General features: G+C 27.3%; 1 protein-coding gene across 1 annotated transcript; it reads left to right on the forward strand.

Moving 5' to 3' along the window:
• The first annotated feature begins 134 nt into the window (after nt 1-134).
• Nucleotides 135-25,945, forward strand: LOC112603951. The gene is made up of 9 exons (XM_025352782.1): nt 135-286; nt 6,489-6,687; nt 22,019-22,226; nt 22,797-22,974; nt 23,063-23,141; nt 23,505-23,568; nt 23,643-23,756; nt 23,821-23,952; nt 25,180-25,945. The coding sequence occupies exons 3-9, from the start codon at nt 22,095-22,097 to the stop codon at nt 25,258-25,260; spliced, it is 780 nt and encodes a 259-aa protein (XP_025208567.1). The 5' UTR covers nt 135-286; nt 6,489-6,687; nt 22,019-22,094; the 3' UTR covers nt 25,261-25,945.
• Nucleotides 25,946-27,467: the final 1,522 nt, after the last annotated feature.

Here is a 27,467-nt window from a genome sequence, read left to right on the forward strand (position 1 = left end):
GCGTTTCGGGCGTTCGGCGTGGCCGCACTGGGGCGGCGGTGGCGGCGGCTCCTCTCCGGCCGACATGTGCGTTTCGCTCGAAACCGGATGGTGTGCGTGCGCGTGGATATTTCAGTGATTCATTATCCGTCCGTCGTCCGTTCGCGTTCGTTGTCGTCGTCGCGGTTTCGTCTCCGCCGCTGCTGTCTCCGCCGCACCGGCCCCGGGCGCTTCGAGTACTTACACGTTTTTTTCGAGCCAGCGACGTTTCACCGTGCCCGACCGAAATCCGTCGCCAGCCCCGCAGGTAATGACTACCGATATTGTTATTCATGTGCATTGCATTTTTCGCCGCCCCCGAGACGATAATATTCTCGCACAATGAGACGTAAATGCATTTTTTTTCGAACGTCTATACTGCAACGTCCTACTGTACATAATAATATATTTTAATAATATAATAAGAGGTCGATCATTTTTATCAAACACTCATTATTTATTTATTTATTTATTTATTATTATTATTTTTTAATAATATAATATATTACTTTAAGTTTTCATTTGTCCGAAACAGAATATTATCCGGAGTATTTCGATTTATAAAAATCAAATTTTGGACTAACAGGCAATTATAGATTAGTGAAGATCTTGTTGGCTAATTTTTAAATATTTATTACTCATAAGCTACTAGTTCAAAATTCTTACATTCTGGAATACTTCAGAAAATATTCTGCTTTGATACGAGAAATTAAAAATGTATGTATCCATTTAAAAAAGTTAAAAAAATGAGTCCTTTGACAAAAGATTCGCTAAATATAATAAATTTTGTCCTCCGTCATATTTTGTGTTGGTACATAGGTTCCGGCGTGATGAAAATGGTATATCAAAAAATCTATTTTCCCACATTCCATGTCGAGTGTATGATGCGTCAAAAAAAAAAAAATTAATAAATAAATAAACGTTGTTACACTAAATAACAGTGAAAATTCTTTTCGGGATCACCGGGCCGTGAAAACCCCCCATATGGTCAACTAGTTTTTTACGCCGGATTCCTGGGTAATTTTTTTCGTATTAGTGCTGTACACTTACGGCCTTGTGAAGAATGTGAGCAATTGTGTTTGGAGTATTTTCATTCCGTCTACACGGGTACACATCGTACTATTATGTACAATACATACACGCACAGGCACAGTGTATAATAATAATTATATTATTCTATTATTGTGATGAAAGTTTATAATACATTATAAATATTTATTTATAGACATTTATAGGAATTACTATTATCAATATTACCAGTCGGCAGTCGCTAAAAATTGTGCCGTAATATAGTATAATATTATGCTTCATTGCTTTTACGAAATGGTTCGATGAATAACTAGTAACTACGCACGTTTGATTGTTGTGTGGGCAGTACATCATATTATTCATATTATAATGTACTTCACTGTGCTCGTGGTTTTAATTAACTAGAAATTAACGAAACATCTGTTGCTTTGGATATTATCTTTGTTGTTCATTAAAAATGACTTTAAATACCCGTTACGTCATAATATCAGTGGAAACTGAATTAATTTTATTTTATTATTATTTTTTTTACAATTTTTAAAAATGCGTTTGCTTACACATGTTCAATTAACAATAACATTATCATATTAAGAGTATAATAATTATTCTGTTAATATTTTAAAATTATTAAATTTAGCTAAACAGTGCGATTATCATGTGTTATTTTTTCCTAAATTCAAGTATTTAATAAGTACTAAAAATTTGGAAATTCCATACATTTTATGAGTAAAATAACATATTTTTTTTTTTACAAAATATTCTTCATTTAGTTACATGTACCTAATTTTAAAAATAAAATAAACATTCCTGTGATTAAAATAAGAAAATGTAATTTATTTCTCATTTTAGTTAATTTTATTATTATATTTATGGGTATAAGAACTAAGTATTCATAATTAAAATAATATTTATTTTGTGTTGTGATTTCTAAATAAATATATAATACATAATTATATATATTTTTTGACCATATAATTTTGTAATATCATTTAAATCATAGTGATATTGTTATTCTATATATTTTTTTAGATATTTAAATATTACTTAACATAAAAATATTTTTTTTCTTTCATAATAATTATTATGTGTATTCTTAAGTTATTAAATATATTTGTTTATTTGGTCCAAATTACCAATACATATAACTGTATAAGTTTCATAGACATTTGCTACCCACGTTTACCTATTGGGTTAGAAGTCCGTGGGATGTAATAACCGATGATTTTATACACCCATGTGCTTTTCTCCTATATTGATATATATTTTTCTGTCAAAATATTAATGCAATAATCGTATTAAAGCTGTTTACAATAATCAGGTATTTTAATAAATTATGTGTCTATTTCAAAAACGTTTAATTTTACGATTATATTTTTAGAACAAACGTAGCAACTAGCAGCGTTTATTTTAATAATTCATAGTGATAGTAACTTAAAAAATACTTTGTAGTGTTAGTTAAAAAATGGCTCCATAATCAATTAGCTTGCGAAAACAACATTTAAATTAGTATGAAAGTGAGCTATTATAATTGTTATTTATTTTAACCTATTTCTCATGTATGTTATACGCGTTAATTAAGTTTTTTTAATTTTATTCAATTGAAAAATCTTAGTAGAACTGATATTGTTAAAGTCGTGAAGTTCAAAATGTGTAGAATCGCATAATGGTGTTCACTGTTCACAGATTTTGTTCCGAGTTATTAAAATTGAACACGCTTTGTGGTGTAAATATTTAAATATCAACAAACGTTATGCTTGAAAAGGTATATATTATACTTTATAATATTATTATGTATCATTTAAAATATATAAATATTCGTATTTATAAATAATAATTCTAAATAATATGTATAATATAATAAAAATTATAATATACGTAATAAACTATAATTTAATACTATTATACTACAAAAATGAAAACAGTAAATAAATAATAAACGATAATAACAATTATTAACTATATTGTTTACCGGGCCATTTTTACTTTTTTTAATTTTTTAATTTAAAACGCCATACCTACTACTATATCGCATGATATATAGAGAACTTTTTTTATATTATATACACATTAAGCGTCGTGAGTTATTATTATTTATAATATTTTAATAGCTTCAAACTATTATATTTAACATAGAGTATCTGTACAGAATGTCCCACAGTGATCCTCTATAAGGTTTGGTACGCGTAGTGGGATATTACAGTTTCATCATCCGGTCGCCGTTATTAATTTTTAAATATTTATAGGACACCCTGTATACGAGTATTTTGTTAGATCACTGATTGTATTAATTGAAGCCAGTAGCAGCTGGTGTTTTAGTCCTGAAATCTTTATTGAAGCTGAAACACAAGGGCGTTGTGTTCCGGCTGCTGGTCTGTGTAACCGGAAAATCCTTATTACTCCCCGCTGGTTGTCATTTATTTAAACTAGGTACACAATCGTTGTTTAGGAATAACTTTTATTTTTATTTTTAATGTTTCTGGAAAAGAGACGCATTTAGGTGGGTACACTTAATACGTATGTATTTGTTTGTGGTTTTCGGTAAATCGCTTGTCAAACATCTCAACTGTCGCGTGTAAAGTGTGTTTAAGGTTTAAATACAAGATTTTTTTACACCCATACACATTTTATTGTTATTAAAATTCAAAAGAAAACAATTCATCTGGTATTTTTCATGTATAACTACATGTTAATTTTTAATATTAGAATATCCATTAAAAACAGTATTTGGCTAATCATGTTGTAATAATACCAAAAAAAAAAAATATATTTTATCATGACAAGGGTCAACGATTACGACTATATTTGACTACTATATTTATATTTTAATTGTTTCTGTGTGTTATACGTACAACTACGAGCCTAACCTAACCTAAGAACGTGAATTATTATTCAAATAAATTTGATAATCAAACATTCAAACCATTGTATTTAATAATGATATCGTAATATTTTGTATGTTTTAGTTTTAATGGATTTTTCTTTGATCTTTTAATAATATATACAATAATAATATCAATACTAGCAAGTGTTAACAACATTTTAGACATCTTATGCATCTGGTTTACACATACATGATATCTTTTAAGATTAACATACCACTGAATATTTACATGCTGCACTTTGTAACGTAAAAACACTAAAAACTATTTAGATAAAAAATATTAAGGACGTGGGATATTTGTAGAAGTGTTTTACATAAAGATGTTTTTTATTTACAAGAGTGCATCATAAAAAAAATTAATATTTTCAAACTTCAATCATTTAATAATAGCTATGTTATTACTTTACAAAGATAATTAATGTTGTTTATTTTTTTTTTTTATTCAATATCAATTGATTTAAATAATTTCTGTTTTTAAGATGACCAATCACAAAAATATATATTTAGATAGTATTAACAAAATTTAAATAAACTTGACAACCTCAAGTATTTGTATAATTTAATTTTATATAATTTCTATGTTTATTGGCATAATAATAAAAATTTCCAACTATAGTATATGATTAAATAAAATTGTGTACTTTTTCCGTAATCTATAAAGTGACCTCTTTAATGTCGATACTTATGAATTATGATTAATGAATTACGTGTATGTTTTAATTTTTTTTTTTAATTTTACTGCTTCTATGTTAAAATTAATACTAAAAAAATGTTAGTAACAACTGTATTGTGAATTTTGATAAAATTTATTTATCAAAAATAAATACCTATAAAACTTTATATTTTGGCTTTGAATTATAGTAACTAAATTATTAAAATTCATGTTTGTCATTATTTCGATTTGTATTCATTTATTTTAACAATATCAATTATTTTCTTATTGACAAGTTTTTTCAATAAATCGTTTACTGTGATATTAATATTACATTATATAATACACGCAGGATATGTTCGGTGTTTAATTTTTTCGCACATGACCGTGAAACCACCACTAGCTGTGGTTGGATGTACCATTGATAGTTGTCCGTATATTATAGTATAAATCCGTATCTAATGTCGGCACGTCATTTAACACGGGTATAATATGACCAATTAAGAGCGTTTGTGTTTTGAAACCCCTACATTACTTCCGATTCGGTTTAATCAGTGGTGCGTGTCCGTAAAGGGGAAGTGCACCCATTAGTGTGTAAAAAATGTGAGCGCAACTCGAAACTAAAATTATAAAATACCGGATATCGTAATGGGCGTATGTACATATAATGTATAATATAATGTTGCAGTACGCGTGCACCTATATCCGTGTATCCCTTGTTTTTATTTTATATTTATAAACACACAAAAGGACAAGAGCAATGCTTTAAAATGATTGCATGATCCGGTTCAGTACAGATGCTGTCCTTGGTATATCGCGGGTGACATATATAACATTATTATTATTTTACCTATTACTCGTATATACAATGTATAATATATTAATATTATCAATATCGTGTACACTATAGTATATATATTATGTGGTGTTACCGGTAATACATACAACATACAACTATTGAACTACCTGTCCATATTAATTGTCAACAGTGATGAAAAAATGTCGATCAGATGTCCTGGATACCTAGAAATTTATGGCGAAGGCGAAACGTTCTTTATATGCCTGTTAAATTACATTATATTTAGGCAACCCTAAAGGATTTCATGTTATATATATGATATGACAATATTGTTTTCTTCCTTTTTTTTTTTTATCGACATTTTATTTTAGCTTATTTCCTATTTTATTCTTAGTAGAAAGTAAAATAACATATTTGTATTTTTTAATATTGGCTGGTAAAAACCACATCTTTGAACTCTCGTTTTATTTCACCTTGTACGAGTAATGATATAGCTAGTATACTGCATATATTATAAATGTTCAACACGGATTGAAACTGTCAAGTAGGCACCACTAGATTTATTGTGTGTGGCATAATAATATATTATGTATTGATATAATCGTACAAATGTTTTCACTTGTAATAAAACTGTAAGTATATTGAGTACGTGATATTATCACATATTGTTGTCGACGCGATTTTATAGTTTTTGATAACAACTTGATAATAATATATGCACCATGCGTATTAGTATTCAACAAAGAATATTATTATTGATTTATAAACATTTGCACACAATACAGGGGTAATAAATAACGTCCGGGTGAATAAAATAACTGTTTGAAGGCTTGTTTGTCATATGCGTCTAAAATTCATCACCAAAAATATTGTTCGACGAATATTTTATACTTTAGCAAAAAATAATACATGTTCAGCACTCCTCCAGTATAGCCAAGCCGGTGTTTTTCATGCAAAAATCATTATTGCAAAAATGAAAGTTCCATTGTATTTTTAAAGTAAAATTTAGCCATTTAAGTACTCATAATGCCCATTGTGTTTTTTACATGCAATTTGTTGACAAAAAAAATACAACTTTAAAAAAAAAAATTTGTTTTTGTTTTTTGTAGTGTATTTTGGTATCGCCGTGTACACTAGTGCGTGCAAAAATCTCCATTTGTATTGTGAGGTTGAGGTCATAGCCAATGAATTTGGATTACTGAACCATCTGAACGTCAGAACAATACACAAATACACCTGCACCTAGGCTAAGTGTTCCTACGGTTACAGTCGTAAAATTGTGATGATCGAGACTCCGTCGTCATACAGGTAAAACTAATAAATTACTGTTTGCAAAATTATATTATATTATTTTTTAGAAAAATATTAATACTCTGTAGACATATAAAGTGTTATTTCAAAAATAAATTATAATATATGATAGTTATTTATTTGCATTTTATTCGCATATGTTCAGTATTTACTATTTACTGTAATTATATTTTATACACTATATAATGTAAATAGGAAACTGTATCATTATATTGTGGTTTATAGTATATTGTATCCTTCAGAGGATAGTTATAATAAACACTGTCACCGAAAATTAAATACACTAAATTTTGAAATACATCATAATTAGAGACTGAGACTGCCTTTTATTTGAAATGTTCTAAAAAAGTCGAGTTTCATTTTAGAATGTATTGAGTTTTTTGGGTTCACTGTAGCTGTATAAAATTATATTTTTTCTTATTTTATATATATAATTTAGTATACATATTATTCACATATATATTATAAATTGATACAATAGTAATCTAAATAACGTATTATTGTATGTAGACGGTATGGTTTAATTTATTGTTTACATATAATTTCAACGGATACAATTAACTAAATGATACTTAGCCGATATAGTGATGTTCCGTTTGCGCAGTTCGAAAAAATTATGGGTTAGGTGTGTCTACTATGTAAACTTAGACATTTTGTGCAATCTACCATGATTTCTAGGTGCTCATGAATTTGTTACAAAATTATTTGACGTTATTTCACATTTGTTTGTATTAAAATTACATATTATATCAATTATTATTTTCGTATATCTACGCGTTGTTATATAATATTTAGGATATGTATGATTTTTTCTGTACAGTTTTATGACATAATTTGATTTTTTTTATCAGAAGAATTTACTGGTAACATTATGCAGTACATTAAAACTATTATATTTTATGATGTCATGAGTTTAATGTTTACGAATTACAATTAGGTTATTACAATATCAAAATATTTTTTTGTTACTCATTATACCATGTTTTGTCTTATGACAGCTACCTGCTACGTATAAAAATAGGTGTATTGTATATATTACCATATTTTTTTTAATAGTCAGTGTAACGAACTATTTAATTTATTTATAAGTTATAAATTATAATTTATAACCTTATAGATATGATCCATGTTCAATCGAGCAAGTTTTTAAATTTTAATCCTTAACAATTTAAAACGACTCTACTATTAGGTAGTACAAGTGTACCTATGGTAGTTTTAGTAAATTATTTCAACCTTAAGAAGAATTTAAATAAATTATGTTATGCAAATTATTAACTTTTAAAATTTCCTCTGAATCACTGAAAAATTCCTAGCACATAGTTATGTAAAAATATAATTTATACAAATATTGTAAATTTTAATGTAGTATTCACCTATGGTATAGTTGTACGACGACCTTGGTATACCATTATTCGTATTTGATATAAAATTATAAATTGCATATCGATCATCAATCCAGTTTAGAGAAATATAATAAGGAGTATAAAAAGATTATAAACCATCTATAACTGTCTTTAACAACTACTTTGTTTTTTTATTTATAATGATATAATTTAAATTATTATCAATTAAAATCATCCAACTGGAAATTACAATTTAAAATTTGTTTTTTTTTTTGGCATAGTGACATAAGTAATTAATTGAAGGATTACTATTTTATTTTATTCACGAGTAGCACTTTTTACAATTGATTTTTGGCACTTAAACTATATGTCTTGTCTATAGTTACTTAATGTTTTATTGGTAAATTATGTATAATATAAGCCTAATATATTACTCAAAATATTCGTCTTTTGTTAAAATATTGAAACGTTTTATTATTTATAAATATAATGTCTTATTAATATTTGCTTACAATTTGTTACCTATGTCTAATGGATGTGAATTTTATTCATTGTATAATATTAGTATAATATTGCTATTTATAAAAATTATATAGATATTGATATGCTTTATAGACAGTGGACACGATATAAATAATATATCAATAATGTTATAACTTTATGTGGTATGAATTCGTATTTTGTATTGTAATTAATTCATTTATTAAGTATTCGTATTATAAATGAAAATTATTTTCACGTTTGAGTTTATCTGATATTTTGTTGAACTTAGCTATTATGTGTATCATTATTATTTATTTATGTTTAGTTTCGACTAATTTAATAGCATAGTGGCATATTTCATAAATATTAATAGGTACCTATTTTATATTAAAAAGCGAAATCGGCCAGAAAAAAAATGTTGTATCCAACTCAAAAGCAAATTTAATATGTTAAAACTAATAGTATACCTGCTAAATGCAATACTATTTGCAACCCACAATAATAACGCCATCGTAATAATATAATCAAATTCATTTTTTTCTACGATATTCACAATAGTTTAATATTAAGTAGGTATATTCAATAGTACTCAAATAAATATTTATTGAAAAAGTGCCAATATTTAGTTAGATAAAACAAAAAAAAAGTAAATATTAGTATTAATTTAGCATATTTTGTTTTTGTTACGTTTTATTCGTATTTATTTCTGTTCTACTTTTGAAACATATAGGTACATTTACGTCCATATAAATCATAATACAGATATATGTATGGAAATTCGATTTAGAAAAAAAACTAATTTTCTGTTTATTTTGGTCAAGATTTTTATACCTTTAAATCGACTTGTGTTAAATTTTGTAAGTGTTTAAAGATATATTCATAGTTTACATATTAATATTAATTCCGTAATTCCATTATTCATTTCTTTGTTTAAACTAGATGTCAATCAGACACAAAAAAATAGCCATACAATGCAATAATTATGCAACTATATAAGTTCTCTGTGCGTTTGATTATTAGATATCAGTCTTTAGGAATTCTTAAAAATGTTGTACCTGCATATTGTACTATTTTGAAACCGCACAATAGTACAATTTGCATTTAAGGTGTGAATATTTAAGGAAAAAATGTATACTATGACAATTTGGCGTTTCGTAACACTTAACACTATACTGTATGAAATAATATATAATATAATAAATGTTTGTCAATTTGACATGAGTACCATATTAGTATCTACGCGTGTAAAGTACATGCAAATATATATAATTGCAACATCCGGGTCCGTCTCGTTTCCAAAAGAAAAAACGTATGATCTAAATATTTAATTCAGAAACGACTTAAAAATGAAATCTGTGTGCAATTCACATTTCACACGAAACAAAACATTAGCCGTGCATCAGATGAATATTAACAATAATATGTGATACACTTTTCCTTACAAAGCTACTATGGTCGGATTATAATTTTAGTATACCTACATATTGTACGTTTTTAAACAACAACAATTTTAAAAGTTTTCTGCGTTTTTTCTTATTATAATAGTATTACATCGAGAGTGTTACATACCTTTATATGTGAATAATATTATAAATTAATTATACTTGAATATCATGTAAGATAATTATGAACTTGGCTCAAATTTAGTAACTGGAAGAATACACTATTCTAAATATAATATGTATATATATTTTATACAATAATAACATTACGTAGATATATATTGTGTACTATTAGATATAAGTGTCATTGATGGACATTTCTGGAAAGGTCTTAGCTCCCTGAAATCTTGTTACCTCTCTCTAACTGTTCCATCCCTTATTTCTATATTTTAAAATAATACTTGAGTTATTTGACAGTGTTTTAACTGAATAATGGATAATATGTTTCAGCATATAAAATATATTTTATATGACTACATTATATTTTAATATATATTTAAACTTTTAATACCTCATGTCATAAATTACATACATTTGGTTATACATTTTTTATTTTAACTATATTTAAAAATAATTATATATTTTGTTTACTTAACAATCGTGTTTATCAATTGTTAGTTTTATGATATAATTTTTGGAGGATAATAAGAATTTCCACCCGGGGGTACGTTGGGTAATATTTGATGGACAAATGGTCCTTAAAAATGTTATAAATTTATACCTATAATTCAATTTAAGAATATCAGGGTCTTTTTTTTTTAATCGAGTAGAGTTCATTTATCAATCTGAAATGAAAGAAAATTAGGGCTGAATAAACAATAGGACTATTAAACAGTGTTTTTTCTCGGCCCAGTTAATAATCGCCCTGATGTGCAATGGTTTTGGAGAGAATCATCACTTTACTTATGCTTTCACCATTAAAAAAAAAAAAAAACAACAACAAGTACTTAGGTATCTATAAACTTATAATCAAGGCAAACTATTTTTCCCGATTCAGCTAGCACTTGCATGATCTGTCTGGTGGAATATTTGCATAATAATAATTGAACATTATGTATCTACTTGTTATTTCAACAAAATCGCAACGATTAAGCGTCAATTAGCTCATAAATGATGACCGTGCGTAATGCAGCAGGTATTCCAATGAAGGAATCTAATATGTATATAAGTAGTTAATGATCGCGTTCACGGAAAGGAAATATGATTATTTGTCAGCGCATGGCCATATGACGTAAAAATATTCGCCTTAACTCGATCGCATAAATGTTGGTGTACTGGGAATAGTTATGAAATAACCCCGTTTCATTGGCATAAATAGGTACGTGCAACGTTAGTTTCAGTAAATAGTAAATACTTATATTTATACATAAACGTGTACGTATTGATATTATTATAATTTATATTATAATATCAACATTGTCGATTGTGGCAAAACCAGTTTAATACGAAAATCAGAACAAGTACCAATGTGTTACAATGTATACATAAATATACCATGTAAATATGCGTTTTACTACTCGCGAAGGACATTCACGTTGCCCAAGTTCGAAATCGAAACTTTTTAGAAATAATATTTTGATTTGTAATGTATTTAAATAGGGAATTGTTATGCTTTCCATACGATTATACAAACGATCGTGTAAAATGCGATCTCATGTCGATTATGAAGAAAAAGATTTTCTGTTAACAGTACTTTTAAGAGTACTTATAAACAAATAACTGTTTATTTTATTTTAATTCTTTTTTTTTTATAATTTTTCGAAATTCAGTCATGAGATTAATTTGCACGCGTATTTTAAAAGTACAGGCGCCGTGTTGGTGTGGTGATAGGTATTTATGAAAAACCGTGACAGAAGTTTCGGGTGATGATAAATCTCGTGGTGTATTAGCATTTAGCTTACATCATGTTATAACTAAGGATTTTACGTATTGTGTTACTAATGGTATTTTGCAATTTACAATGAATTTAAAACTAGAAATACATTGGCTAGAGTTGTGTAAATTTTCCCCCAATAGTCACTGTTCTTTTTAAAACAAAATAGCTGGTTTTTTGGTGTTCCGTTCACTTTTACGAAAACATTATTTTCAAAGTTTGTAAAAAGTCTGAAATACCACGTGCAATATTATACGCCTATAATAATAGCATATTTTACACGCGTGAGCGGGGTTATATATATATATATATATATATATATTTTTCATTAAAACAATAGAAATAACTAAACGACTCCTCCGTCATCGGTGGGAAAATAAAATGATAATATTACATTATCGTTGACCGCGACGTCGCGGTCGTCGTCGTTGTCGTGTGATAAAGTGCGTCGGCTTTCCGCCCGCTAGCGGCAATTCGACGCAAAGTACGCTGTAAATATATAATATACACGCTTTACGTACTATTATTATATACGTCTAGGCGCGGCCGTGTCGACCGAGAAAAACGAAAGGATGTGATATTATTATTATATTATATTGTGTTGTGTTATGTCGCTATTATTATATATCTGTGCCTATAATGTATTAATAAATGGACGGAAAAAGAATTTGGTGAGTGTGACGAAAAATCTCAGGAGCATCGGTTTTCAATACGTAACAAGTTCCTTTATCTTCTATTCTGATTTTTTTTTTTTTGTTTTTTACCAATATGGGCTACGGTGAGTGTATTTTTCCATTCATCGATGTGTCGTTATTATTATTATCAATGTTGTACTTACACGGGTACTGCATTACACGCAAAGACATATTTGCGGTCGGGTGTAGAATTTTGTACGAGTACTAGTCGTCGCGACGATGCATGGATATGATGATCGTGTGATCATAATAATAATGTCTAACGACAAATAATAATTATCATTATTATTACTATACATATTGTATGGCTCGTAAATCGTATACATGTGTGTATAAATGTATAATGTTGACCACTGGGATGGCGTCGGCGTAATAGGAATCACATGTGTAGACCGCATAAGTTTATACGTATAATATTATATACCCGCCCAAAACCGCAACAGCATCGAGATGCACCAGATACCTATATATTATGATATACCTAATATAAAATTATATTGTTGTGTACCGGACAGTGGCGACAAGCAATGTGTATAAACTATAAAGTATCTCAAGGTTTGGGCATACTATAATATATATGCGTTATTATTGTAGTGAAATATTTTCTCGAATAATAATAATAATAATAATAATAATAATAATACCACCGTGTGTGTGATACCGTTGTTTAGACGGGGCTGCAGGAAGAGTATGTGAAGGTCGTCCGTCGACGGTGTATTAGGCAGTGTGTAATGTGTATACACTACAAGACGTTCAAGAAATCTGGAACTGTCTGATGATGTGTGCGCGTATCCATTCTGTTTCGAACATTCTTTAAACACCCCGTATACCTCTATTCAATTCTATTATCCCACAGTGGCGCTATGTACATTTATTATGTGAATGGATTTGTGAAACTCTTTCACGAAATACAACAGTAGAAAAATCTTGATTATCGCCTTTCTGTCTTTTTTATTTCGGATATTCGCCCCTCCAACACACACTATCAGCATGATGAGACTTTTTTCCCGAATGACTCTCTTCTATTTTCTCTTATATGTATTTTGAATATAGTTCTTATGAATAGGTTACGAAATATTATTATAAAGTAACTATATAGCCTACTATGCCCTACTCTCTGTATAAAATTTATGCGTTGGATAGTAAACGTTTTTCGATTATAACACGGATAAGTGGTCGATTGAAGCACTTTTTTTTTTATTATTGTTTTTACATTGTTTTAATTGTATGTTTGAAATGAACGATTTTTAGGTTTTTCAAACACTGTTGATTAAATTAAAAGGATGTAGTTCAGTCATTTCTGGTAGTACACATTGTGAAAAATTCTTATCAGAGCACACATTCACCGAAAATTGAACGTCTTTGCTCTAAAACTTAAAAGTCAAGAGCTCTTTTAGTAACTGGATTTTTTATCAAACCCTACATGTCGGCATGTCCATTAACAAATAAATGCACCTACGCCTCTTATAACATATACAGTTTCGACATGCATAATATTTTCTTAAATATGAAGAAAAAAACTCAAGCAGTACAATATACTTGTAAATGTGCGATGAAAAATATAACACAAACGTCGATGACACGTGACAAAAAAGATTTCGAAACGACAATTTAATTAAAACTTTGTAAACAAACAGATTAGCGTTCACTAAGCGTTCACTATAGTTCATTCGTATTTGTATGTAATGTATTATTAAATAGAATATAGATACATGTTTCCATAAATGGTTTGTCGATTGTCGATAACGTACTTACGACTTACGAACATTCAATACTTCTTATATATATAAATGCCACATTAAAATGTTGCTCGTCTTAAATTTCTGATTCGTTTCTTGAAATCGTTTTCGAGAATATTATTCTATCGCAACGGATGAATAACATAAGCCCACTTCATTGCTATATGACAACGATGATGTGTCACGCTCTGATAAAGTAATCCGCTACTCGATAAATATAATATGACCAATATTCTATGTAATGTAATCGTCTATGTAGACAAGAGAACGAATTCCTAATCTAAGCCTAAGGTACGTGGATTTATGTAGATAAAAACTTGTCCATTAGAGAAATGCTTATATGTATATTGATAATAAGCTGTATAATATTTTTTAATGTTATGTGCTTTCTGTGTATAGACATTTATGAATATAGTGAATACTACAAACAAGAAGTACTCATATTAAATTCATATAAATCAGATCATGACCGTGAAAATGTTTAGTGAAATTATATTTCGATATTCGTGCATAAATACGTAATAAACAAATACAAATATAACCAAAATGTGAACACTGTATTTAATTTAGAAATTATTATTAAAAAAATGTGCTTAGATAGTTTGATCATTTAAAAATATTGTATTTCTTTTTGTATAAAATAGTAGTCAATAACTCTGGTCGTAAATCCATTATGTCTTATTAATTATTATGAGTATTATGTTTATGTCATTCCTAGTTGACCAAATATCTTGTAATTTTGCGTTTTACAACTAAAACACATGTACAGTACAAGTTAGTGTACAATCTACGGTCAACGGTGTATTGAATTATCAATCAGATTCTGGTATAACGTGATTTTACTTTTAATCGTATGCACACGTTTCAAAACGGACAGCTAGGCATCGAATTGATCGATGACCATAAATACAATACGAGAATGCATCCTGCACACAATAAATATATTATATAATAGCATATATACAACGTTTTCATACGTATTTTATTTTGTTTGTTGCGTATTGGATTGTGGTTTTAAAATTCCAAGTCGTATAATCGAATTGTGTTGTTTGTTTGACCGTTAACAGAATATTGTTAGAATCCGATCATCGTATTAATGAATATTGAAATGACAGCAAAATAAATATGCGGTGTTTTAATATATCTAGGACAGGACAATGATGGTCATCTTATTGTTGAAAAAAATACGCCTCTACAACAAAATCGCATTTTTCTGACGTCTACTGTTTTTTTATACACCGTACATAATATTATAATTATTATCGTCGTAATATAAAAGTACATGCGCGTGCGCGTGTGTGTGTCTAAAAAACATCGTAAACAGTTTTCGGGACAAATCGAAAAAAACTGCTCTTAAATACTGTATAATATACTGATTGCTGCTTGTGTTTGTTTGTCTTTTGTTGACGCTTAATTTAATAATATAAAAAAACAATAAACTCTTTGTACGCATTTAGTAGTCGTAGAGCATATGGCGTATCTTTCATCGACTTCTGTAGTAATACCTGAAACGCCATTCCATAAATTATTTACCTGCAGCCAGTTAAAGGGTTGAGCCGTAGAGGTAGTCATTTTATAGTAATATACAGAATGATTTACCCAATATTCTCACCTTCATTTTTCCTCTATTAATGAATTTATTCAAATTCTGATTTTTGAATTATAAATATAGACTATATTTTCAAATGCTTGAGATTTAATGTAATTCTAAAGAAGCGTCACATAGATGGTGATACAAACTTCTGTTTTTTCTTAGAAAACCTTTCTACCCTTTACTGTAAATTATTTAGTGAATAATTGTTTTGAAAATGTTAACGTACCTACCAAATTCAAAAATTGAACAAAAATTCAGTTATCACAATGTTTATACTATCCAAGGATAATAATCCTTAAATATGGTTTTACAAAAATTTCGTAGCTATTGTAATATTGGATTTATATTAGGGTCATTTTTATAAATTATAATAATATTAATCAGTAAAATATTTAAATTGCTCTCATCTTCTATTATTCATTAATCATTATCATGAAACTGTTATCATATAAAATTAAATAACTCAAAAACTACTCGTTTAAATTTTCATTTTGACAAGTTAAAATTTAAAAATTTCCCACAATACGCTCTTTTAGTGGTATAAAAATTTAAAAACTGGAAAATTTAGACCTTTTATATGTTTAAAAATTCCAAAAGACTATTAATAAATTATTTTTAAAGGAAAAAATATATATAGATGGTCATACTTGTTGAATCACTCTGTATATAGATCCTCGAACTCGACGTACAACCCTTCTTGTGCGAGAGGTTTTATGTCACATGAAGACTATAATAAATTATACACTCAAAAACGATAAAAGAATAATATATTTTGAAACATAGTGTGTATTTTATTATGTGTACCTCCTAAACTGTCGAAATCTGCGTTATCCCATCAGCCGCCGACGCTTCTCCAAGTCGGTAAATCACGATCTTCTCATCCGCGCGTCACCTTTTCATCCGACCCTTTTCGTTCGACTACCGCTCGTAGGTAATGAGTTATTTCTCGACCATTATACTAACATTATTATTGTTATTATTATTACGCGTGAGAGTTATTTTTTGTATTTTCCTCGTGACGGACGACGGTGTATAGAAAGAAAAAGAACACATTAGTAGCGAGTGTCGGAATTTATTTTTAATTCTTTTTTTTCCGACCGTAAATAACCCTTAATCATCTCTATGTAATTATATAAAATAAAAACGAATTAGTTTATCAAACTAAGATATTAAAATAATATGTAATGTTTAGGTATATAAAAATATTAATCCTTACATTTTTTTATCATAATATATATAATACTGCAGTTATATTTGTATTTTTTATTTATACATATTACACACGTTACACGCACACGTATGGTTTTAATAAATCATAATAATAATAATAATAATAATAATAATAACAAATAACAATATAATGATACGCGTAATTACTAATATGTTTGTAAGGATTTTTCTTTTAAACACCGGAAATGTCTATTTATGTGTGAAGTGTGTAAATACACACTTATATATATATATATATATATATGCATTAGCTTGTATGTGTTTTAATAATCATATGTTTTTAGACAGTTTAGTGTTTTTATAACTATTAAAAAAATCGCATTTCAACAAAAATAAAAAATAAAAAATAGTTATAGCATTTTATTGCAAATCGTTATTACTCACGATTGCCACACATGTATGTTTTTTACATACCTGTTTAATAATAGAGTATATTAAATGATGTTATCCGAGTATTAATTGTTTTCGTTTTTCGAGCTATTATTATTATTTCGTTCGTTTATTTTTTTTCTTCTAGTGGTGGACGTAAATAAAAATATATGATGTGGCTTAACCTATGCATTTGTATCGGAAGTATATCATTCATCTTATACGACACGCGAACGTGTATAAATATAGACTTGGACGGCTTACAGACACCGCTCACACACCTGCAGTGTTTAAGACTGTTTAGAGGGTCCTGCGATGATCCTTGCACCGCGGTGTGGTTATAATATGGTCGCGTACACAGATTTCTTTTTTCTCCAAAACAACACGTCGCATTCATCTGCAATGCATATTGCCATTTTGGTTTCTCGCGAAAGGGAGCAGCTGCAGCCGATGTGTGCGGGTATTGTGGTAATACGACGTCCGCATGCCTTACACCTCGCACCATGTTATTACACTCTATCGAACACCATTCTTTGCATACTCTGATTTCTGTAAAACATTTCAATAAATTAAAAATCAGTAGTCGGGGTCCAATACGATCATTATATTATTATTTATGTTTCCGCTGTACTACCGGAGTCATGGGTACTAATATTCTCAGAATATTAGACGATGACGTCTCGCCATCGATTTTTCGGTACCTATAATTGTTGACGAAGATCGAAAACAACTACGAATTGCTTTCAAAAAAATCTAGGCCGGATTTAAATTAAACGACGTTTTATCCGCACGTCATGTCTCTGTATAACTAACACATAACGAGTTATGAATATGTAAAATATTCTATGTTGTTTAATTTTACGCATTTATAAAAAAAACTTAGCGAATAAGCGACTCCCTAAATGTTATAGATAAGACACCTTTTATGAAAATAAGATAACTGCATTTTTAAACACCTTATATATTTTCTTTTTTGGAAATATTATTTAAAGAAAAAATTATAAGTAATTGTTTAAAAAAAAAGAAAATATGTATATACGAATTCGTATTTGAAAATGCAATTAGCATTAACAAAAACCCGACATAAAAATGCCTTGAAAAATATTGTTATCTTTCATTAAGCTCTAAAATCGTACTTTTTATCTAATAACGATCGGTCTGTAAGATTGTAACAATATGTATGCATTTCTATATAATTTTGTAGGTAATTATACACTTACGCAGAACATTAGGGACGGAGGATCACCAGTTAACTACTAAGAATTGACATTAAATGTATTTTAATTTTTCTATTTGAATCATTCTTAACATTTTTTTATAATTGTTTCTATATAAAACATCGATGGACAGTTCTCGCATAATTGCATATTATTCAATAAACTTGTGACCTTGTCGATTGTTTAAATAATATTATTATGGTCCGAGAAAGTTTTAGTATTTGAATAATCACTATTTCTGAAACAAATTCACGGTTATACATTCGTCTTTTTCACCAGGTAGGTACCTATATGATTTTTAGACAGTTTCTGCTAAATTATAAAATGTGGGAAACAACTAATAACTTCATTTCGGGAGCATCAACTAAATTTAATTTGTTTTGATTTTCAATACAGAATTTATATATTTGATTACTTAATTTAGATACATTATATATTATATTAATTATATAAAATAAATTCTGTATTGAAATCAAAACAAATTAAATAAATATATTATTATTTTTACATCATTCATACTGGAGGATAAATAATGGTATGCTGTTTTTTTTTTCAATTTGTGTTGACTACTCATGAAATAATTTTTTTTTATTTCACATCATTATCTATAATTTTGCTAGCGTAAACGAATAATTCAATAATATTGTATTTTCTGCGTACCTAAATTGTAAATAGCCCGTTAAAAACACTCAAATTCTATAAATTAATAGGTTTTTTGTTCGTTATTTTTTTAGAAGGCAAATGAACAACATGATGATGGTTACAACTCATTTTTTTACCTAACTAATCTTTTGCTTACAAATCGAAAATATTATAAATTAAAAACCTTATTTTTTTTTTTTTTTTTATTGCTCATTTGCGCAAAATACTAATTTCCCATCTCGCTTTGCCAATAAGTACCAAGGTGAACGGTCGTTGTTTATTGTCGTTGGTCACCGTTAAGCGTTATCTGTAAAATGTGTATCGCAATCAAGAAATACGTATTGTGTGTCAGTCACACAACAAATTAACAACAGGCGAAAATGTGTTCATATCTCAAATTATCAATTCAAGACGGTGCTGTAGATAAATCAATTCAATTAGTTTTAAAGATAGCATAAACAAAAGTGTTATCATTAGTAGGTATAATAATCCATTATGTTGATATTTCAAATGTTTCGGAAATGCGTTGAGGTAAACTGTGGTCTTTTAATGAGAACAATAAATATTAAATGTAGTAAATTTCGAAGGCTGGTGACTAATGCACGTTATTTTTAGAGAAACGAATAAAAAGCGTTTGACGAGTGACTAAAAGTGAGTTATGCGTGAAAATAAGTTCTTTGTTTTACGTTAGTGTTACTGTTACGTTGTAGTTTATTGATAGGTATATAATAAATAAAAAACCTATAATACATAATATAAAAATGTTTAAATACGAGAAATAAATTAAAATGTATAATAATTTATAATTTATAAATGTATAATGATTGTTTTCAATAACCTAACTCTGATACTTATGTATTAATACGATTATTATTTGATATTTTAGTTAAAATAAAACAACAAAGTAAAAAAATATATATGTGTAGACTGTAGATAAATAGCTGGTAGTTCATTGTTCCTAATTTTCGATGTTAACCACGTACTGATTTTTTAAATTCTTCGTTCGTAATAGAATCTAGACATCATTAAGTTTATTATTATATGTTTTTCGATAGAAATGTGATTTATTAATCGACAAATAGACTTTAAGTAAAAATAATTTATTTTAGAAATAATTTTCCACAAAACGTTATCCAAGCATGATATTGACTGATAATATTTACATGTATTACAATATTAAAATGCAAAAAATACACTATTATATTAACATATTTTCAATTATGTTCTTTTCGCAAAATATAACCAATAATGCGAAAATATGCATTTAAATTTTGTATTTAATTTCAGAATTTTGTATAAAAAATGTACATATTATTTAGAATAATCTATAGCTACTCCAAAAAAAAAAATATATATATGCAAATGCAGAAGTATCAAACCCTAATAATAAATATTGTGCGCGAAAACGGCTTGAAAATTAACTGAATGTTGATTTCACCGTAAAAATAAGTTAAATTGTTGTAGGTGGTAGAATAACGACATTTTTTGCCTGTAACTATCTGTAAACTGTGCAATAAAAACATTAATTTTTTTTATGCATATATCATCTAATGTCATCGAATAGTTTAAATTAGTGTTATTACGCAATGCATTGGATGTATATTTGATGACAAAAAAAGTAGGCAACACGTTGATCGCCCAGAAAAAGTTCTCATCTATCTCGTTTAAATATTTTGTTTCGTAACTAATATTTACGACTGCATAATACCCACGCATTGTCCGATGATAACGCACCATTCTAGACGGATTTACAGGAATACTATATAATTACATTTTGTAACATATTTTGGATTTTTGTTAATGAATATTGCCATTATTTTGTAAATTATTTAATATTTTCTTTTAAATATCATTACCTAATGTTAAATGAAGATGTGCTTGAAGACGGGCATGATATAGGCAGCCAAACATATAATGCTTTATTGCATACGTTGAACTCCTTAAATGACCCAGACAAGCAAAACCATGTAATGGTCACCAGTACGCGTTGCTCTAAATGTTACGCTCATGTACATTTTAAGTGTTTTTATGTTTTTTGCTAATTAAAATAATTTTGCACGATTAAAAATCAACGTGTCTGGTAATTGTTTTATAAAATCACCAAATTTTCACCGTTTTTAGAAGAAAACATTATCTGTGCTAAAACGTTTTAAAAAGTTCGATAACTTAATCCTCTAATTTTCTTACAACTGATTAAAAAAACAAAAAATATAATATAATTCTTATCTATCTGTCTATGACGATTTAGTGATTTTAACATCATCATAGCTTCTACAGTGCCATGTTTTCATACAACAAATGAAGGTTAGACGCGTCTTCCTAATCCTAAACGTATTTATATTGTGTTTTCCATCCCAAAGTTAAAAATTTGGTATTTATTATTGTTGATATGACATCATTTTTAGTATTTTTAACCAAATAATTGATATAATTTATAAAACTATAAGGATATTTGTTGAAAATAAATTGTTTTTTAACATCGATGTGTAATCTTGGTTTTAATGAGGATTTATAACTTTGCTTATTTTTTCATAATTTAATTAGGTAGGTATAATTTGTAACTGAGAGTGTCATGTGTGGTATACCGGTTTAATTTAATTATAGTTTTTCTGTTTTGTTCCGTAGAATATAACTTTAGGAAAATTAATTTTAGTTAATAAATTGTCGGTCATATATTAATAAGAACACTCTGTTTTTTCAGGTTTTAAACGATTTGTTATTCGAGTTGGTTTATATTGGACGGTGAAAAAAGATAAAAGGATCCAAAAAAAGCAACCATGTTGAAACACGTGCACCGAGCAAAATGTGCCGACACGCTTAGCATTGTGTCTACAGCAAGTTCTTTCAACCATGAGCCAATGTCTAGTAGATGTTCAAGTGTAACGTCGCTGAACATTTCAAATCCAGTTGTAAGTTTTTAAAAGTTTCTTAAATAAAAAAAAAACATACTTTTGATTTTTATGTTTGAAAATTTAAATTCATTAAACTTAATAATTATAAAATTAAAGTTATTAGGTACTCAGAAACTATTCGTTTGAATTTCGATTTATACACATTAATGTTTAAAAAAAAAAATCATTTTAACAATTTTCATTAAAATATATTTAAAAATATTATGGTTTTAAGTAGGTATACTTAAAAATTCTTAAAACTAAAATTTGAGTAAATTAATTATTAAAAAAAAAAATTAGGTAAGCATGGTTGGTAAATCACTGCACTCATTTATAAAGACAATTTTAAATACTATAATAGTCGTTTTTATAGGCATTTATCGCAACGTCTATCTTATATTTTTTTTTGAATACTTAAATTTTTTTTAACTTTAAAATGATAGGTACCCCCGTGTAAACCAATAAAAGACAAATAATATAGTTAGGTAATTAATGTATAATATATTTACTCAATCTAATCAATTTTTTTCGTGACGCTTATTTATGGAGTTATATTAATACATTAATAATACAATATAATGCTTATAGGATACAATTAAAGTGTACACAAAGTGTTTGCGTTCCGATCTCGAGTACAAAACACTTGGACTGGCTTATTCGACGACTTGCAGTGAAGTGATATCTATTCTACTCAACAAATACCGAATGCGTCACAGAGATCCAAATTTGTTTTTCATGACCATGGAAATAAATCTCAGAAAAATAGGTACGTTAATACATTACAATTCACGTTTTAGTTCTTAAATTATAACGTGTAATGTCATTGCAATGATTATATTTAATTTTTTATTCAGGACTCAGAACTGTATTCGTCCTGGATAACGAATCATGTCCTGCCGTGTTACAGTCATGCCACCCCAGAGGAGAATCGAGGTGTGTTATAATAATATTAATAATTCATTTATCATCATATTTCTAGTTTGTTATTTTCGTAGAGTCTCATAATAACATGTTGGTATTAAATATTTTTTATCTTTTATGTTATTCATATTCCTTGATAATAGTTACGCATCATTATACAACTATTTTCCTTTCACATAAAATTTACAGTGTTTTTACTCGAAATTTTCGTTTAAATATGTGCTGCATATTCTTTGCATATTTTCTTTTTAACATTTAAAATTCTTTGTATCCAATATTGGTTTAGTAATTCCACGCATTATGGTTTGTTGAGTTTTATTTTTTTATTATTATTATAAACCAAATTTAACATGTACGTTTTATTATTTGTTTAAGGTTTTGCTTGCAATCCAAAAAAGGTGGCCTTGTGAAAGTTTATGATGGCGAATTAATGCCGGGGGTAAGTTTGACATTTTTTTTTTACTTCGAACTTTTACCTTAACCATATTAATAATATGTTTCTATTTCTATTAGTCCAAGTATAAGAGTTTATTGATATCTGAACGTACGACCGTCGACGAGTTGATCAGAATATTACTAAATTGTTATAATAGCAAAGAACAAGTCGAACAGTTTTCTTTGTACGAGGTAAATACTCATTACGTGATTGAGATTTTGACGACAAATATTAAATTTCATTATTTTTAATTAGTTATCGAAATCCGAAGAATACCAACGCAAACTCCATCATGATGACATACCATTGAACGTGCAATGTTGTTGGCCGGTCAATAGTGACTACATTTTTCTCATTAAAAGGAATCCTAATTATAAGTCGAAACAAGTGAGTTTAGATATAATTTTTTTTATAGTGTATTATGCATATTGTATTAGGCATAATAGTTTATTAATAGGTATATAATCGTTCTATTTGCTTGCATTGCAATAGCTAATCAGTGTTGGTTTTCCACTTTCCAGTATCTTTAATAACTTCATTTTTATATTATAATTAAATTTTCATAATATTATGAATGTGCTGATTAAAAAATAGTCAAATATATTAATAATACTAAATTATGAAAAATTAATAATATGAATTTCATTAGAACTATAATTACAAGTATAGTTGAGATACTGTAAAAAAAAAAATCATAAGTTAAACTGAATTAAATTCAAAAACATAAACAGTGATGTATCCCTTTAAAAATAAAATGAACACTATCCAAGCAAACGAAACCATATTATGATGGTCAATATAATGCACAGCTCTGTATGTGACGCGCAAATCCAAACCAATATGTCTCGGAATTATTATAAAATCGTCAAATTTATAGTACTATGTATTATATTCAATGGTATTATCCATACTAAAGCGTTTTTTATAAAAACTACAACTCAATCCAATAATATTAAATAATACAATAAAAAAAACCTAAAATATTACCTAAACCTGTACTAAATAAATTTGAAAAAAAATTATTTCATCTAATTAGATATTGCAATTATTTGGCATTGATAATACGTATTTATTATTCTTTAATTTTCTTTAAAGATTTTAGTTTAGTCACCACTTTTAATAGATTCATATCCTCACAAACTCTGTTTCCATACTACAAATTATTGTGGTATTGATCAAGTGGTAGATAGTGTCCACTTTACAGTTATTTTTAAAACTTTATCCTAGTAATTTCCTACTAGACAGCGCTACGGTATCTTAAAAGACGATATTTTTACTACATATTATGCAAGTTAAATGGTATTTATTGTCGCGTAATTTTCTAATACATTAAATTTACAACAATTATATGATTCACGATCAAGTACATATTCAAGGTTAGAGTGTCCGTGGAGTTTGGAATTTGAACTTCTTTCCAGAAACTTTTAAAATTAAAAATAAAAGGTTTTGTACACCAATCATGTAAAAAAATGAAAAACAAAAATTTTGTTTAAAATATAACTAAAAATAAAACCTTAACTACGTGCTTGCTCGCGATAGTTATTGCAGTGAAAACAATATGACGATTTCAATTTTTCTGCAGTTAAATTAATGGTTTTCCTGACCTGTTATTAGGTGCAGACGATTTGGACTGAACATCACAATCAAGAAGAAGAACCTTCAATAAACGAATACGAAAATTTTATTTATATATAATAAGTGTTGATGTATCAAATCCATCATGTATATATACACCGTAATTGTCACTGTGACCGTGTTATATTACTAATAAGCGACTGTTTTTGTATAGCCGATCAAACGGTTTACAAATTTTTTCATGAGTTATTTATATAAGTTTTTAAGTGTAGATGTATGTACAAAATATCTATTAGTTTTTTACTTATACAATAATTAATGTCTATGTTTGAGGTTTTAATGTAGTTATAAAATATATGGTCTATGGAGCTACTGCACAATAGTAGCGCGTAGAAGTTATTTTGTAAATGGGTCTCAAATTCATGATAAGTTGTAAATGCTCCTTTTTTAATAAACGTTGAAAGAAATTAAGGTATACGTTTGAATTGTGACAAAAATAATGTTCAATATGCCTATTGTGTATACTTTCAACCTCAGAAACTAATACATTAATAAATGATTTTATTAATGCTAATAAGTACAAGCCTAACTACATAATGATTTAAATTAAACAAAACAATGACAATTTTACTGTCAACTGTTACCAACAGAAAAAAAAATAATCAACGCTATGATTACTTTTTTCCATATTACTCAAAAGGTGCCTGTATAAAGTATATTTTAGTTGTTGATCGATGCACCCAATTAAAATAGAGCATACTCCTTTTTTTAATTTTTTATTATTATATTTAAGCTTTTTTTTAATAACAACATTGTTTTTTTTTTTACAGTGTTGAAATATTATAAGTTATTGTTTTGAAATTGTTTTATGGATTTGTATATATATTTATAATTTTTTTTTTTTTTTTTTGTTAAATTTATAGCTTATTTAAATATTGAGAATAAAAACATTGTACATCATTTTAATTATTAAAATTGTTAGAATCACAATATGAATTGTAATAATTTTTTTAAGTCAAAGAAATCTCTGCCTATATCTATGTATTCAAATTCTTATAAAAAAAAATGATACTTTTTCGTTAAGCTTTTACTAGTCTTAAATCTTTATGTTTTGTTTATGCATAAGTTTATTATTAAATAAGTTATGTATTTATGCGATACACGTCAATGTATGTCAATTAAATAAATTTGTCATGTAATATTGTGGAATAATAGTCACTTGCCTAGCTGTTAGTTTGGGTGCATGTATGATTAGTATATATTTAACACTTGAGTAAGATTTGATTTGTCGTTTGAATGTAATTAATGAATTCAGTAGTGAGAGTTCATGTAAGGTATGATGGTTCAGTCAGACAACTTTTATCAGAAAATAATATTTTAATATAAAATTTAATATGCCTAAAACATAATTAATTTTTATATTATGTTAAATTACATCAAACTGATGGTGATATTTCAATTGATTTTAATATAACTATTGTTATAATACACTATTGTGTTGCAAAACAAATAGGTATTATTGACTTGAAACTGTAACTTAACTACCGATAAATTATGTAAAACAATAATGTTGTTAATAGAATATTAATAAATTCAAAAGACATATTTATGATATTATTTTCTAATATTAGTTGATTGATAACAACTTGTAGGTGCTCATTATGATGTACTAGGTCTAGTAGTATATTTAATGTGTTTTATTTTTATTTGTACATATAGTGTTTTTTTATTCTTGCTATTGCTTATTCTCAAAATTATCATTAAGTCATCTACCTACTATTTATAGCAGAAAAATATGCATTAGTGTTAAGTATTTATGTATATTAATGAAATATTATTATCAACACTCATCAAAACCGTAATATATCTGTATTTCTGTATAATTTGTGTAAGTACTTATATTATAAATTATGTTATAAGACTAATGAGGTAGTAGAAATATTTGTTTTATCCATTATGTCATTTAAGAATTATTATTGAAAAATACATTTTGGTAATTGGTTTTGAACATTGTATTTCCTTACAATTATGAATTATGTTTAAAATAATTAATTCTATAGTTCACAATATTAGATGTCTTTGTTTGCTATGCGTAATTTAAGTTTAGGTATACCATCTTAAGAGGCTTTACACACATGGCATTCAAACAATTAAATAACTTAAAATTTAAACAAATTATAAACTGTTCTAAAAATGTTTATTTTACATTTAATGAGTTTTTGTAATCAAGAACAATTTTTATTGACTAGATATTTTATCTTTTTAGCATCAAATTAAATAGTATTCATGTTAATTATAAATGTGTCAACTACCTTTTAAATAGTTTT

Source organism: Melanaphis sacchari, unplaced genomic scaffold (genome assembly GCF_002803265.2).
Source record: "Melanaphis sacchari strain LSU unplaced genomic scaffold, SCAv2.0 Contig116_pilon_pilon, whole genome shotgun sequence".
Lineage (NCBI taxonomy): Eukaryota > Metazoa > Arthropoda > Insecta > Hemiptera > Aphididae > Melanaphis > Melanaphis sacchari.

Excerpts from the sequence above, each read along its gene's own strand:
- LOC112603951 (XM_025352782.1), top strand. The coding sequence starts at position 22,095 with ATGTTGAAACACGTGCACCGAGCAAAATGTGCCGACACGCTTAGCATT. Across the intron at positions 23,142-23,504 it reads CACCCCAGAGGAGAATCGAG|GTTTTGCTTGCAATCCAAAA; the intron begins GTGTGTTATAAT and ends TATTTGTTTAAG. Across the intron at positions 23,757-23,820 it reads AACAGTTTTCTTTGTACGAG|TTATCGAAATCCGAAGAATA; the intron begins GTAAATACTCAT and ends ATTTTTAATTAG.